Raw genomic sequence first — 16,479 nt, forward strand, 5'->3', positions numbered from 1 at the left:
CTAGGCCTTGATTTTCCCCACCTGTAAGAAAGAAATGAACTATAGGATTTCTGAAGTTCAGTCTAGTCTAAAAATCTGTGGTTATAAGGACAAGAACCTTGTTATCAATCCATAGGGTATAAGATTAATGTATGTATTGTAGGTGAAAAAGAAAAAAAAATGTTTGAGAGAAAAGAATGTGTCCCTCATATGAGGCTTAAAGGGTTTTTTTTTACAAAAGTTCAGAGAAATACAAATAGAAAAATTCATAATTTGCCATATATTCACTAACCCAAAACTACATTGAGTGAATTATAAAAGATGAGGCATTTTTTCCCCTTCAGTTGTCTAGTCTGAAGAATCTAACTTAACATATCTCAAAGACATTTAGTTGATTTGAAGTACAATGACAGCTGGATTTACTGCATACACTCTTTAATTAGGATGAGAGACAGCTACTGATGTTCTTCCACTTTTCGAAACCAAGAAGTTAGAAGCATGAATTTATATAACTGTTACATCTAGCATAACAATTCATTCACATCTGAATGGCACAAAAATGCCATAGTCTATCTCCAAAAATGATCTTATAAGTTCTTGGGGAAGTTCTCTCATAAGATGAATAAAAAATAAAGAAACTAAAGACAGAGTTGCATTGGTAGATCTGGGCATATTGTTTTCAGTAGAGAGGACCATGTGTTCTTTTATTTCTGACAACATACCATAGTATCCATGCTGAATGCTGTAGCTCTACAAAGTTATTTAGGGCATTTCAAGGAGAGTAACTTCCTGCTGGATTCACTAGGGAATTTTCACTGATTTCTCTGTCATCTATTTTAAGTTGAGCTAGGTTCTTTAGGATGGATAAATTCTGGTCAAATAGAAGGGTTGGAGAGAAGTGATCTTTTCAAAATAAAAGAAATAGCAAGAGCCCAGATGAGACCGTAAGAAAGTGCTTGAAGCACTTTCCTGGTTGAAAGTTGCTAGAGGGGTCAGCAGGTGCCATGATCGGATTTGGGCTTTATTAAAACAACTCTAGGAAGAGTTAGGAGGATGGAATAGAAGTGGGAAAATAGCAAAGAAGAACACAACCAGGAGATTGCAATATTTCTGATGTGGATGAGAAAAATTCCACATCAGAAAATGAAGAGGATAGCAGAGATGGAGAAAATATTTCATAAATATTATCAATCATATTTGGTATCCAAGTGAATATGGAAGGAAGAAGGCAGAGAGGAGTCAAAGATGACTTTCATAGTTCTGCCTTAAACGACTTCATGCTATCAATCAAATCAGAGACAATACGAATAGAAATAAACTAAGGATGGACAGGTAACAAGCTCACTTTTTGATAGGTTGAGCTTGAGGTCGTCAAAGTGGAAAAGACCAATAGGCAAATGGGAATATAGACCTGATGCTCAGGCGTCCTGTTAAAGCTGTAGATGATGATTTGGAGGTCATAAGCATAGAGGTGGGAGCTGAAGTCATAGACATAAATGTGATTGCTCAAGAACGGAATATAGAGTGGAAAAGAAAGAGGACTAGAAAGGGAAAATTGCAGGGCATTAATGTCTAAGGAGTATACAGAGGAAGAGAAGTCAACCAAAGAGATAGATAAATCATAGGCAGAAAAAATAGGAGACGTAGAGAAGATAGTCTCTAGAGAAGCAAGGAAATAAAGAGCTTGAGAAAGAGAGTAAACAACAGTATGAAAGCACTCTGTGTAGGATAAAGTCATTGGACTTAGCAATTAAGAGATCATTGGTGACATATATGTGAACATTTAAGTGGAGCATTCAGAGAAGAAACCACATGACAAAGGATTAGTGAATATGTAAGAGATAAGAAGGCAACAAATTTTACACTTACGTTGTGAGCAGATTAAAGGTCAAGAGAAGAAAAAATATTAGCTAGATGTCAATAAGGTAGTTACAAATAAGTTGGCTTTTTCTTTTATTATTTGCTTACTTTTTATGTTAACATAAATGCTATTTGACTATGATTTATAAGATGGGTAATAGAAATAACAATGGAAGAATGAAGATAGGGATTTTTTTTTTTTTTTTTTTTTTTTTGGTACGCGGGCCTCTCACTGTTGTGGCCTCTCCCATTGTGGAGCACAGGCTCCAGATGCGCAGGCTCAGCGGCCATGGCTCACGGGCCCAGCCGCTCTGCAGCATGTGGGATCTTCCTGACCGGGGCACGAACCCGTGTCCCCTGCATCGGCAGGCGGACTCTCAACAACTGTGCCACCAGGGAAGCCTGAAGATAGGGATATTTGATGGAACAAAATCCAAAAGAAGAAACTAAGAGTTCAAGTTGAATATTTTACTTGGAAATGGGGCTTTCTTTCTTTTTTTTTTTTAATAGAAATAGTGGTGAAGTTTGCATTTTCTGGAAAAATCTTGAAGAGGATGTGAAACCCACCAGACTAATGACCAAATTTTGGATGCTATAAAGATAAGGGCCAGGGGAGTGATAGACCTTCCTAATCTACACTTCTTTAGATGAGCAAATAATAGAACCCTAATGCTGATGAGGTGAACATGAGGAAAGGCAGCCTAGTAGCCTGTAGAAAAGAGAAAGGAAATGAGATAGTAATGAAGACTGTGGAAAAGGAATAAAATGCACACAAAAGGCCCTGAACTTCTTCCATAGGAAGTCTTTATGTTTCAGTAGTTTGTATTGTGCTATCTAAAGTGTTTAAGTTCCACTTTCCAACTCAATAGCTATATCTTTGTCAAGAGCTTGACAGTTGGTTTAACAATGACTGTTATAAGAGGTTGAAATAACATATACTCTCTATAGGTCCATTAGGGAAAGAATTTATGCTAGGAAAAAAAAATACAGTGGGGATATGGTAACCATATTTTTAGAACCAAACAAATATCAGGACATAATCTGACATGGTCTGGCAATGACACAAAAACTTGAAATTAGGACTAACTTGGTAGTTCCAGAATATGTGGTTGCTAAGGAATGAAAGATTTCAAATGCAAAAGTATTCTATTAATAGTCAACGCAAAGTATCAGTCTAAGGAGAAGGGGCACTCTGGATATCAAGATTCCCTTTGAGGGAATCATTTCATGCTTCTTGCTGCCCTCACCTCCTTCCTCAAATATTTGCTAAATGCCTAGGCTTGCAGGGACAGACACTCAGAAGAGAAAGTTAAGTAAGATAGAGTTTAGTGGGAGAGATAGATTCATAGGAGAACAGTTAAAAGAGAGAATTGTATAGACAGTAAGAGTGCACAGCAGAGTTAGTACAGAAACTAGAGCCACTGACTGCCTGGGGTGAGTGACATCTGGGGTCAGATTTGTAAAAGGAGGTGATAAGTAAATTGTCTTTTAAAGGAAAAGTAGAAGTGAGCCTTGAGGACAAAAACCTGCAAAGATATTTTGCCTTCTAACTATCTCTTCCAGAAGTCATTCATATTACCACAGCTCAATAGTGTAAAGTATCTCAGTGGTGTAAATAACTTTGCCAGCCAAGTTGTTCAGGTACACTTGCTAATACAGTTTCTAATTTAAAATAAATTTATTAACCTTGACTTTTGAATGCTTGAAATATTATCTTTTTTCTTTTTTCTCTTTCTCTTTTTGCTTTTAATAACTAAAATACAAAAAAAGGCGCAAGTTACTTTTGATGTTTGATGTCATATTCCTTACAGAACTAAGCTAAGTTTTAAACATTTGTGAAAAAAATTAGGTCACTTTTCCCCTTTCCAAGGTAGCCAATAATTTGTAAAATATGCTATTGGTAATTTAGGCAATAAATTTTCAATGCCAAATTATTATTTCTTAGAAACTTTAGGGAGTTTGTGGGAGTAAGGAAAATTTTCTCAATTTGGACACATAAAGAAATGCAGAAGAACTCAAGAACTGATAAATTTGCTGGCCAAAGAGACTGTTTCATAGTTAGATGGGTATGCTATTTATGCCCATTATTACAAAAGACCTGCAATTTGCATATTGGCCTCAAAATTACTGTTCCTATTTTAATGGTTTAATCCTATGATTTGGATCAGATAAATGTCAAATACCTAACTGAAACTAAAGCTTTTGTGGGTTTTTTTTTTTTCCTGTTTATATGACAGAGGCATTCTGTCTGTACCTGCTTAGAAACTCATGCTTCTCTCAGGAAATGAAAACTGTCATCCAATATTTAAATTGCTGTATTTTGACAGTTTCAGATTTTCAAGTAATAACCAATTATTTGATAGAAAATTTACATTCACAAAATACCTAAGGTAGACTAAAATTATTCATAAGAAAAGAGCATAATTTCATCCAACTGACCTACCTAACCATTTTTGTATGACTTTAAAGTCATTGTCTTAACAGGTGAACAAACTAACTCAATCTGTGTATCAAACTAATATGGAAACAAAATACATACTTTAAATAAGAAGCAACCCAATTTCCTGAAGGAAACCCTACTGTCAGAGCCATTCCTTGGAGGTGGTAGATATGTGGGTGGGGAACAACCACCTATCACGGTTTAGCATGGAGTGGGGCATGAAGAAAATTCTGTGAGAGGTCTTCTCTCATTTTCTGTTCCCAAACATTTTTATCCAAGTGAAGTTGGTCTAAAATTGGTATTAGGATAATAGCAAAAACATGTGATAAAAAACATTCAGCTTACAAGGTTCCCTAGGATTGGAGTGGGCAGTTCACAAATGTTTTCTTGGTTAAGGGTTGGGGAGATATGGTTTATTAGGCTAATTATGTTTAAATGCACATCAGTGTCAGGGCTATTTCAAAACAGGTAATATCTAATTGTTTTTCTGAATCACTGCCTTGCAACTGGTTATAGCTGAATGGAACTCTCAAAGTATGAGACTTAGGGATATTGTAAGTTTCCAACTGCTAGAGAAGTCTGCATCTGTTAAGGTGGCCTGTGCATGTGTGGGTAATCTCTTATGACAGAGACAGAAAAAAATTAGTCCAGAAGAATCACATTGGCTCTGATAAAGGGGCAGAAACTCACCAATCCTGAAATCACCTAGATTTGAGTGAAAATTAACATTAAGGATTGGTCTGACATAACCAGTAAAGTATCAGATGTCAAATGCAATCTTTGGTTTCTACTCTAATGATTTTAATCAAGTTAGCATAACATAGAGCTACCCAGATGCTGAGGTGTGTAAATAATACTTCTTCCTAATAGTTTCTTAGTGTTAGAAAATGTTCCTAGAGGATTATAAGATTTATGACCAGTGTATTCTATTAGGGACACTTTTTGGTCCTGGGTTGCCTCCCAGTTTAAACTGATTTGGGTCATATATGTATTTGGTGTTCTTAGGTTCTCTTGTTTATACCAAGTCCTCCTTTAACTCTCTCTACTCCCCAAAGTTGTCTTCATCCTATGCCCCTCTCTTCAACAATAGTTCAGCTTGGGCAAGAACTATAGGTACTAATGGTAGGAAATTGAATTTCTGAAGACTCAAAGGAAGATTGGCTTAAATTTCAGAGAATATTCTAGGTTTCCCTTTACATGAATTTCTATCAGCTAGATACAGTACATCTATTATAAGTTATTCTATTTTGACATCTAGTTTGCAAAATTTAAATTAACAAACCGGATAAAATTTTCTAAATGCTGGTAAAGTTTGTGTTCATCATTTAATTATAAAAAAATACTGCCACGTTAATAGTTTGATGTTTTATTTGTTTGTGTTCATTTGTAGTATGTTATTTTCTAATATTGATTGATATTATTTTAGCACTGAAATCAGTTAAAAAGAATAATTGGCTTTTACATTGTAAGAGTAAGCATAAAATGTCCTCTTGATTTAATTATTTTTCTTTTGCCCCCTCCCCCCAAAAGAAAAATTTTAAAATAAATAAATAAAATGGGAAACTTTGAATCTTGAACTCTGAGTTACCAATTAGCATCCAGGAAGAAAAGTTAGCCCTGTCACCTCCAGAGAAACACACTGGAGCAATAGGATCATTGTTTATTACTTTTAATTCCATACTTGGAGAAATAAGGCACAACACAACATGCAAAAATTAATTTTTAGCCATTTTTTAAAGTTTTCAATGGGCCTATTTATTTACAGCGATATTAAAAATGAAAATGTATTTTCAAGCAACACATATGTTCAACTAATGTATAACCAGTTTTCTAAGTTATGAAGTTATCAAGTTCTGTAGGATATTTTGTCATACCTTGCATCCCACTGCTGTAACCAACAAAGGCTTTGCTCTCTAGCTCTTTTTTTGTATGCATGCTATGCATTTCAATCAATTTTTTCAAATGTAAGAACTCTTCTGGTTTCATTAGAATTATCTAAATTTTGCATTTGATTTCAAAGGTTAAAAAAAGGAAAAGAAAGAAAACAGTATATGTATGCTATATTGTTTGACGTTTACCTTGTAATAAGCAAAATGTTCTAAGAGATAAAAGGCATGCTCTCTCAGAACTCCAAAGTAATATTGTTTATGGTTTCTTTGCAGCTAGATCCTGAAGCTAGTACTATTCTAAAAGAACTTCAGGTTAAACTCAATGGGGTTCTGGATGAGCTCAGTGTCACTTATGGTGAAAGGTAAGTGGCCTAAGTAATTACTATCCAAATGTATTATGTTTAATTTAATGATAATCATGCCTTCAATACTGTCTCTCTCCTCTGACTGTCTAAATCCATTTAACTTCAAGTCTCAATCTAAGCATCACCTCCTCTGGAAAATCTTCCATGACCCTGTGATCTTATAGTGATGTCTTGCTGCTTGCTCCCCAGAACTCCTGCTCCCCAGTATCCTGCAGCTGAGTAGCACTTACAACTGTATGCTCTAAGTTCTGGTTAACTTTCCTCTTTCCCTCTCTTTATTGTATGTTTCTTAACATCTCATTCTTATTGGCAATTCTAGTGTTTAGAGCTTAGCAATTGGCTGTTGAAAGAATAGAGGGAGGAAGGGAGGCAGGGAGAAAATCCTCACATATATAACAAGTATGAGTTGTGTTCATGCCATACATATCAGTGTGGTTTCACTTCCAAAGAACTGAACTCTTAACCCCATAACTGAATTAAGTCAGGATGATTTGTTTTAGGCTTTAGAAATGTTAATGCAATTAGCTCATAGGAAACTACTGACATATTTATATTTTGTCTTTTTTTTTTTTAATTAACTTTGCTTGCCTATGGTGTGTTTCTAAAGAATGACAAGTTCATCCTAGATAAACTTCATTTTGGATCTATAGGAAAAACCCATCATCTCATCAGCAAATCTTAAAATAGATTAGAATTAGTCCTTTATCAGTCATATCATTTGCAAATATTTTCTCCCATTCAATAGGTTGTCTTTTCATTTTGTTGATGGTTTCCTCTGCTGTGCAAAAGTTTTTAAGTTTAATGAGGTCCCATTTGTTTATTTTTGCTTTTATTTCCTTTACTTCAGGAGACAGATCCAAAAAATATTGCTGTGATTTATGTCAAAGAGTGTTCTGCCTACGTTTTCCTCTAAGAGTTTTATAGTATCCAGTCATATTTAGGTCTTTAATCCACCTTGAGTTTATTTTTGTATATGGTGTTAGAGAATGTTCTAATTTCATTCTTTTACATGTAGCTGTCCAGTTTTCCCAGCACCACTTATTGAAGAGACTCTTTTCTCCATTGTGTGTTCTTGCCTCCTTTGTCATAGAATAATTGACCATAAGTGCATGGGTTTATTTCTGGGCTTTCTGTCCTTTTCCATTTATTTATGTGTCTGTTTTCATGCAAGTACCATACTGTATCGATTACCGTAGCTTTGTAGTATAGTCTGTAGCATAGTCTAAAGTCAGGGAGCATGATTCCTCCAGCTCTGCTGTTTCTCAAGATTGCTTTGGCTATTCAGGGTCTTTTGTGTTTCCATAAAAATTAAAAAATTTTTTGTTTCAGTTGTGTGAAAAATGCCATTGGTAATTTGATAGGGTTTGCATTGAATCTGAAGATTGCCTTGGGTAGTATGGTCATTTTAACAATATTGATTCTTCCAATCCAAGAACACAGTATCTTTCCACCTGTTTGTGTGGTCTTTGATTTCTTTCAGCATCTTATAGTTTTTGTAGTACAGGTCTTTTGCCTCCTTAGGTAGGTTTATTCCTATGTGTTTTTTGTTTTGTTTTGTTTTTGTTTTTAATGCAATGGTAAATCAAACACATTTTTGATGAGGTTCATTAATTTCATACAGAATTTGCTTTAAATATTAGTTCAATAAATGTTGACTTATTATTTGAAGCTATGTCTTCAGTTCTCAAATAAGACTGAAATTTACTCTTATGGAGAAGGCTAGTTATCTCTTTGAATCCCAGTCATCACTTATTAGTGTGTTTTGGAAAGATACATGCTTAACACACATTCATTGATTAGTTTTGCCACTCTTAAATCCAAAAGACTAAAACAAAAAAGACACTGAAAGTATCATTTTTTCTCAAATGTAGAAATTAGGCAAAGTAAAGAAAAATCCTATGCTTGGACTTCTCTTCAGTATCAGAGGTGTGTTCATTATTTTCATGGAACCCCCTCTCATAGTTTAAGTGCTGGGCCAGATGCAGTCTTGATGTATTGAGCTTTTAGGGTCTTAGCTCTGCCTTCTGCTTTGTGTTGTTAGCTGACCTGGATGATCCTGCATACTTGGCCTAAATGTTAATAAGCAATTTGAAGTTTCTGCTTACAGGGAGTTGGAGAGGCAGACATTGTCCCAGTGATTTGGGGGCTCGTTGGCTCTGACTAGGGATGACACTTAGAGGCTTACCTCTCTTTATTCTAGTTGTAAGTTGATATGTGATTAGCAGAAGGACCGTTGCCTTCAGCTACAAAGGCAAAAATAGAGATTATTTAGCAAAGTTAAGGGGAGAAAAAAGGGGTCAGGAATAGCTAGAGGTGTTCAGAACCTTACAGGAAATAAGATGACTAAACAGAATAGAAACTATAATTAAATTTAAAAAGGATATTCAAATTATTTTCTGTAATGTATCCAAATCATCCTCTGAACAAGTACTTTGTATTCTGTTTTGTTTAAGATTGGGGAATATTCAGGTTACAAAGGCTGAAATATATATTTTGATTGGAAAAACTTAGCAAACTTCAGTTATGAAATAAGGAGAGATGCCTTTAGGAGGGCACTTGAAGTACTTTAGTCATATGAAGTCAGCTATTTTAACCTAGATATTGAAACTCCTTGTTACACTGTTTGTATTTCTTCATTATTTTTTAAATATAGCTCTAAGAGAGCTAGGATTATTGAAATAAACTGCCCACATGTCATGCTTTCCTTATAAAAGGAATAATTATTATATCTTTGTTGCCATAGATTTATTTCCCATACTGCCAACCAGGTCTGCATCACATGCTCAGGGTAGGTGGGAAGTCCATAATGATCAGTGTGATCATGCTGTGAAGTCAAACTGGATAATTTCATGCTGGACTTTATGCTGTGAAGTCAAACTGAATCCACCCTTCTTACAGTCTAAATTAGTGGTCTAGAGTTTTAAAGTTAAGTGCATAATTAATTGCCCCAAATCCATTTCATCTACTGTTATTAAAACCCACAATCAAATTATTCTACCCTATGTAGCTGGTAGGGTGATTTTTCAGGAAAGCCAGGACAGAGCCAAAGCAAACATCTGAAGCCCGGGTCCCCAGGTTCCTGATAACATGCACAGGACACCCACCTGGGAACTGAGACTAAGCAATAGGATTTCAATGATATCTTAAGGATGTTCTTAATGCTTTCAAAACCTGTGCCACTTAGGTTTCTGCTTACACACATTTTGCAGCTTGGTTTTTTGATTTATTACATTTCTTTTAATGATATCTTTAATGCCAGTGGCTGGCTGGATTAAGTAGATTAAAAATTTAGGAATATTTCATAGGATTTCTTCTGTGTGTTTGGCATCTTGAGTGCTCACAGAGTCTGTCATTATTACCTGGTACTGCTGGTTAATAAAAACTTTTCAACTATGAAATGGATAGAAAAAAAGAAGACTCTTTAGGTGAATTTACCAAAAATTGATAGAGACAAAAGATTTTCGGGTCAAATGCAGGTGTTGATTCACCCTGGATTCATGCTAAGGTAGAATATCATTCTCTTTTATTCTCTGGTAATCCTTCCTCCATATGCCTCATCCCCCCACATAGAGCTGGCTTCTGGTGGGTGTTTACCATATGGGTCTGTTGTAGGAACCTGTTTGTACATTTTTGGATCATGAGTATCATACCTTCTGCTCAGTCTATCCTCCACCCCAGTACACTGATTTGAGAATAAGTTCAAAAGAAAGTAGCTATTTCAAAGATGATTATTACTACAGTCAGCAGGATCACTGATGCCCAGTAGTAAATCAACTAGGTCAACTTTTCCAACATTATTTACCTTTCCCTTCTCTTGCCCCAAGTATCTACCACCACTACCCTTCACTAAATACACCCACCACCATCATCCCCTTCTCACATCTGAAGCCCGGGTGTTCTTCACTACCCCCAATGCCACCCTTCCCCCCAACCACTACCTGACAAAAGTCCAAAGGCAGGTCCAGCCAGAAAAACGCCAAATGGTTAGGCATTCAGCTTCCTTTGAACCTAAACCTGAAACAGCATATTCCATTGAATGAGATAAATACACAGAGAGCCAAGAAATGAGCCACATCCACAGAGGCATACTGAGATCCAAGTATCAAAGAACCAAATGCAGAGGGACAAAAATGGTGGTATCACTAGTAAAGAAAGTCACAGAGAAGTCAGGAGCCAAAGATGGAAACAGCCAAAACACAATGGTAGAATTAGAATCAGGCCTTGATTACATGCTCAAAAATACGGACCAATATTTTTAAACCTGCTATATCAGGAGCAAGAAAAACACCCAAGTTGTGATAATTTAAAATACATCAGACTTGAGGATATAGGGAGGGGGAAGGGTAAGCTGTGACAAAGTGAGAGAGTGGCATGGACATATATACACTACCAAACATAAAATAGATAGCTAGTGGGAAGTAGCCGCATAGCACAGGGAGATCAGCTCGGTGGTTTGTGACCACCTAGAGGGGTGGGATAGGGAGGGTGGGAGGCAGGGAGATGCAAGAGGGAAGAGATATGGGAACATATGTATATGTATAACTGATTCACTTTGTTATAAAGCAGAAACTAACACACCATTGTAAAGCAATTATACTCCAATAAAGATGTTAAAAAATAAATAAATAAAATAAAATAAAATACATCAAAGATTTCCCATATTAGGTAGCAAAACCAAAAACTAGAAAAATGAAATATTTAACAACAGACTAACTATAATATTTTTATAAAGTAAATTCAAAAATAAAGGGTCAAATATGTGCCATAAGAGTAAGGAATTTTATCTGTTTTGTTCATTGATGTATCCTAGTAACTGAGACGGGCACACAGTAAGTATTAATTAAACATTTGTAGAATGCATACATACATTAATAAATATTTATATAATTTCTATTTAATGAATAATGACACCATTATATAGTGAAATTTCCTCAACTTCTATATAAAATGTGAGGAATTGATGCATTTGGATCCTTCTTAAATAACATGAACTGTGTAATCATTGTGTGTGGAGAAAGGGGAATGGGACTGACTTGATTTCAGTACTAAAATCAACTCCCTCCTTCTCATCACCATTCCCGTGATGTGATCATTTCCCAAACTTTTATTTACCCTCATTATCCTAACTGGCTTTTTTCTTGCCTGCCTGAATGTGTACTATAATTACTCCAATTGTTGGAGGTATGAAAGTAACAGACAACATAGAGGAAGGGTGGATTCGCTGAAGGTCTCCACTATTTAAATCTCTTACTATTTTCTGCTGCTTAGGTAAGAACCACCCAAATTGGTGTAGAGGATGTAAAGAATGAAAACAGTAATTCTAAGGCTTACTCTTCACAGACTTAATCTTTTTTCTAATCTTTCCTTGAGTGCTTGCCTGTGTTGGGTTAACAGTGTACTTAATAAATAAGTTAATGTTGGATTGTGTTTATTTGCTGTTAACTATTAATATCAGTTACTGATGTAAGCTTATGCAAGGAAAAATATTTCTTATTACTCATATTAACATTATTGCTTCTATTGGTTAATAGATTAGTCCAGTGTAAAACTAGGGGTTGATTTGCTTATTGTTGATATTAAGATAAAGTTATTGTTGAGCTTGAAAGCTTTCCTAATTGAAAGAGCTTTTAAGCCAACTATGGTGTTATTTACTCTCTAGATAAGGTTGTATCCATTTCTAAAAGGCTATACCTTTTTAGATTAACATTTAAAAATACATTAAAATTTCTAATTTTTTGGTAATTTTTAAAGTTAAACTAATATCTTTTTCTTGGACAACCAGCTGTCACCAGGCTCATTAGGCTCGTCACCTCTGCTTATAAACATTCTCACTATTTTGCTACATAGATGAGTTTGTTCTACAAACTGTTCATAAGTAGCTCATCTGGTTTCGGGGGGGGGGGGGGGGGGGGGGGGGGGGGGGGGGGGGTATTTAGCTAAGTTCTCTTTGTTAAATGTTTACTAGTTAAATCATTATGCAAAATGTAAAAGGGGTAAACTTTGCTTTTTATTACTTGTAATGCTTCTTTCATCATTCCCTTATGGTGCTTTCTCTATAGCGCCAAAGGTTGTTTTAAATTTCTAACTCCTGTACTTTAAATGCTGAGTGAACGATTTATTTAATTTGCTTGTGTTAGTAAAATTTGTGGAGGTTTCGGCTAGAGTTGTTCAAAGTATTCATAGATTATGAAATCCCCTAGGTATAAATGAGGTGCTTTTATTTAAGCTATGCTTTGATTGATCCAAGCACACTTTCCAGTATGTTTACCCTGTTACAACTTGTCTCCTCTCATATATTTGGTGTTTGTTAATAGGTTATAGGAAGTTGTTATAATACTTGAGGATGGTGATGGGCAGTGTGTGCGTGCTTCATGGCCTTGTTCAACTAAGCACTGTATTCTTAATTTACTACTAAATCCTCCTTTGGTTTTTAGTTTTCATAAAAACTTTCGTGTGTGAGAAGTACATTCTCGAAACAGAAAATGTAGCCCATTTCTTCCTATCCCATAGGTTACACCTTGACCTAACTTTTTATGTATAATATTTATGCTTACTTTTATTCCTTTTTAGGGTTTGCTGAAGATGGCAGTATATAGACTGAATTAGCAAAGCTTGGTGAGGTTTATTGGGGTTTATTGATTATAGAACAGGCTCCTCTAGAGGGGTGGGAAGCATTGCCAAGTCCTTTGAGTTTTAAGCTGCTGCCAGTTATACTCTGGTGAATAATTTTGTTATTATAATTAGGGTTTAGGGCTAAGTATAGTGGGGTATCTAATCCCAGTTTGGGTCTTAGCTGTCGTGTAATCAGGAGACATTAAGGTCACTTTCATAGTTTATTTTAGCTATGGCTTTTTAGGGTTTAGTTAGAGTTTAACTTTATTTTTTATTACTCTTTAACAGGCTTTACCCCAGATTTCTATTTATTTGGATTAATCATATGACCAAGATGGCTGGCACGAAGTTTACCAACCCTAAATAATGTAACTTAGTCGAACTTTCATTTAAGGCTTAATTTTTATCACTGCTGTTTCCCATAGGGGTGTGGTTAAGCAAGGTGTTATGAGCTACTACTATTAGTGTGCTTGATACCTGCTCCATTTAATAGTAATGATTTAGAGAGCATTCTCACTGGGGTGCAGATGCTTGCATGTGTAATTTTATTAAAAATTAATAGAAAGGCTGGGAGTTAGTATGGAGTTAGTAAACTCATCTAGGCATTTTCAGTGCCTTGCTTTAGAATTTAAGCTACATTAACAAGTTGTGTTTATATAATGATGTAACATGTATATAGTTATCCTGTATAATTTACGTTAGATTTAGTATTAAAATTTTAATGAAAATGGCTGATAGATCTAGGGAGATGTCTGTCTATATAAGTGGTATATATCTAAGTGATTCATTGGTATGATTAGGGTTTATTTTCTAGGTCTATCTTACTTTGAGCACTGAAATGTTCACACTGTTTGATAGATTAATTAAATTCTATGTATTTATATATTTCTATCTTGTTTTGGGGGGTTAGTGGGGCAGTATAGGCATGTAGAGCACAGGGTTTAAGTGGGGGAGGTCATGGGGTGTTGTTAAACAGGCCATTTATCTGTTCAACACATTTAATAAGGGTGGGTGGAAGGAGGATGGTCCATTGATACATTCAGCCAATATTTCTTGAGGAACTCATGGTGTGGGTATATAACACTGAAAAAAACGGTCCTGCCCTCATGGAGCTTATATTCTATTTGGAGCAATAGACAACAAACAAATAGATAAAAAAACTATGTAATGTGTCAAATAATGGAGAATGCAATAAAGAACTGTAAGGAAATGGAGAATGATAGGAATTTCATTTCAGGTGGAGTATTTATGAAAGACTTTTCCGAGGAGGTGACATTTGGCTTATGCCTGTAATAAGTGAGGGACTAACAGCCCCATGAGAAATTGCATGGCAGAGGGAACATAACAGTGGCCATGAGATAAGAGTGTCCTCAGAGAATTCTAAGGACACCAGGGAGACTACTGTGGTGGGACTGCAATGAAGCAGAGGGAATAGTGGCAAGAAATGACATCAGGGAAGTTTTCAGGGCCAGAATATGTTGGGATTTAATTAACTCCATGAAATACATTCTAAGCTTTTTTTTCCCAGTGGATCTGGAAGCCATTGAAGGTTTTTAGCAAGAAAGGAACATGATCTGGTTTCTATTTTAAAAGATACCTGTAGAGGGTTGAACAGAGAGATAATGTAGGAAATTATTACACAAGTTCAGGTGAAAGATAATGGTGGCTTGGTGTGCAGTAGCTTTGTGGAAGTAATAATAGATCCTCAGATTTAATATACTTTATAAAGATTTGCTGACGGATTGGATGTTGAAAATTTCATTAGATTGGATGAGAAGAATTCATTAGACTTCTATCTAAGTAAAAAGGCTACATAGGCAGTTTAATAATGGTTTGTATTTTAGAGTAGAAGTCATATTCACCAGTATACAGACGGTAAGAAAATCATGAGACTAGATATGATTGCCAACGAAGTGATTTTTTTAAATAAATTTATTTCATTTTTTTATTTATGTATGTTTGGCTGCTTTGGGTCTTCATTCCTACACACGGGCTTTCTCTAGTTGCAGCGAACGGGGGCTACTCTTTACCGCGGTGCACAGGCTTCTCATTGTGGTGGCTTCTCATGTTGCGGAGCACAGGCTCTAGGTGTGTGGGCTTCTGTAGGTGTGGCACACAGGCTCAGTAGTTTTGGCTTGCAGGTTCTAGAGCGTAGGCTCAGTAGTTGTGGCACACGGGCTTAGTTGCTCCACAGCATATGGGATCTTCCTGGACCAGGGCTTGAATCTGTGTCCCCTGCATTGGTAGGTGGATTCTTAATCACTGTGCCACCAGGTGAGCCCCACAGAAGTGATTTTTGATGGAGAAATGGTGTGGTCCAAGGATTGAGCCTAGAGGTGGGATTGCCAATGTATAAATTTGAACTTTATATAAAAATGGACAATCTTTAGTATAAATATGTCCCAAGTATCACATGGGGCATACTTACACTAAAATTATTCACTATCTGAAATTAAAATTACCTAGGCATTCTGTGTTTTAATATGCTAAGTCTGGCAACCTTATTACGATAGTTAGAGGTCAGACAATGGAGAAGGAGCAGCTAGTGAGGTTGGAGGAAAGCTAAAAGGGTGTGGAGTTCCAGAGGCTAAGTGAAGAAGGTGTACCCAGATGCCAAGAGTCCCTCACAGTCATTTTTCCAAAAAAATGCTCAGAGGGACATCTCAGCTATTACTGTTAGTGATGGGGGCCAGAGGATCTCCCACTCAAGTTAATTCGACCTGAAAAGCATCAGTCTTACCTGCTTTACATATAAGCGTTCTAAGTAAGCTTTCACTGCAACAAAATTTTTTGCAGCTAAACAATAAGTTTGAAAACTAATGAGCAAGGGCTATCACACCATTGCAAATAGATCAAACTCCTTGGGGTGAATTTAACAGACACTGGCAAAGGAAGGCATAAATGTTTGCTCTTATTCCAGAATTTATATTCTTTATTTTCAGTTTCCAGCTTATCATTGAAGAGTGCGTAAAACAGATGAGTTTTGAACTAAATCAAATGAGAGCAAATGGAAATACCACATCTAATAAGAACAGTACAGCTATGGATGCAGAGGTTGTATTAAGACCTCTCATGGACTTCTTGGACAAAATGTAAGTGTTCTACCCAGTTTTCTCTTTATTCTCTGCCCTCAATTTGGTTGATATGGATTTGAGAGAAAAAAAAAACATATTTTCCTCTATGTAGGACAGCTTTAAAAGGGCTTCTAGAGAAATAGATCAATTCATTAAAAAAGAAAAACTCTTAGTTCATTACTAGATGGGAATGACTATGTACAGAAAAGGAGAGGAAATAAGTATGGATAACTAAGGAGGTTGCTGCTCTGAGGCATAGA

At 35.9% G+C, this 16,479-nt stretch overlaps 1 protein-coding gene across 1 annotated transcript in view; it reads left to right on the forward strand.

The window, feature by feature from the left end:
* Positions 1-16,479, forward strand: part of UNC13C (unc-13 homolog C) — a gene marked incomplete at both ends in the record, with an annotated part of 584,133 nt that overhangs the window by 497,322 nt on the left and 70,332 nt on the right. The window contains 2 exons of the mRNA XM_079701234.1: positions 6,442-6,530; positions 16,088-16,237. Coding sequence (XP_079557360.1) covers positions 6,442-6,530; positions 16,088-16,237 — 239 coding nt within the window. The remainder of the gene's footprint in view (positions 1-6,441; positions 6,531-16,087; positions 16,238-16,479) is intronic.

This window comes from Hyperoodon ampullatus (genome assembly GCF_949752795.1).
Source record: "Hyperoodon ampullatus genome assembly, chromosome: 3".
In the NCBI taxonomy this organism is placed as follows: domain Eukaryota; kingdom Metazoa; phylum Chordata; class Mammalia; order Artiodactyla; family Ziphiidae; genus Hyperoodon; species Hyperoodon ampullatus.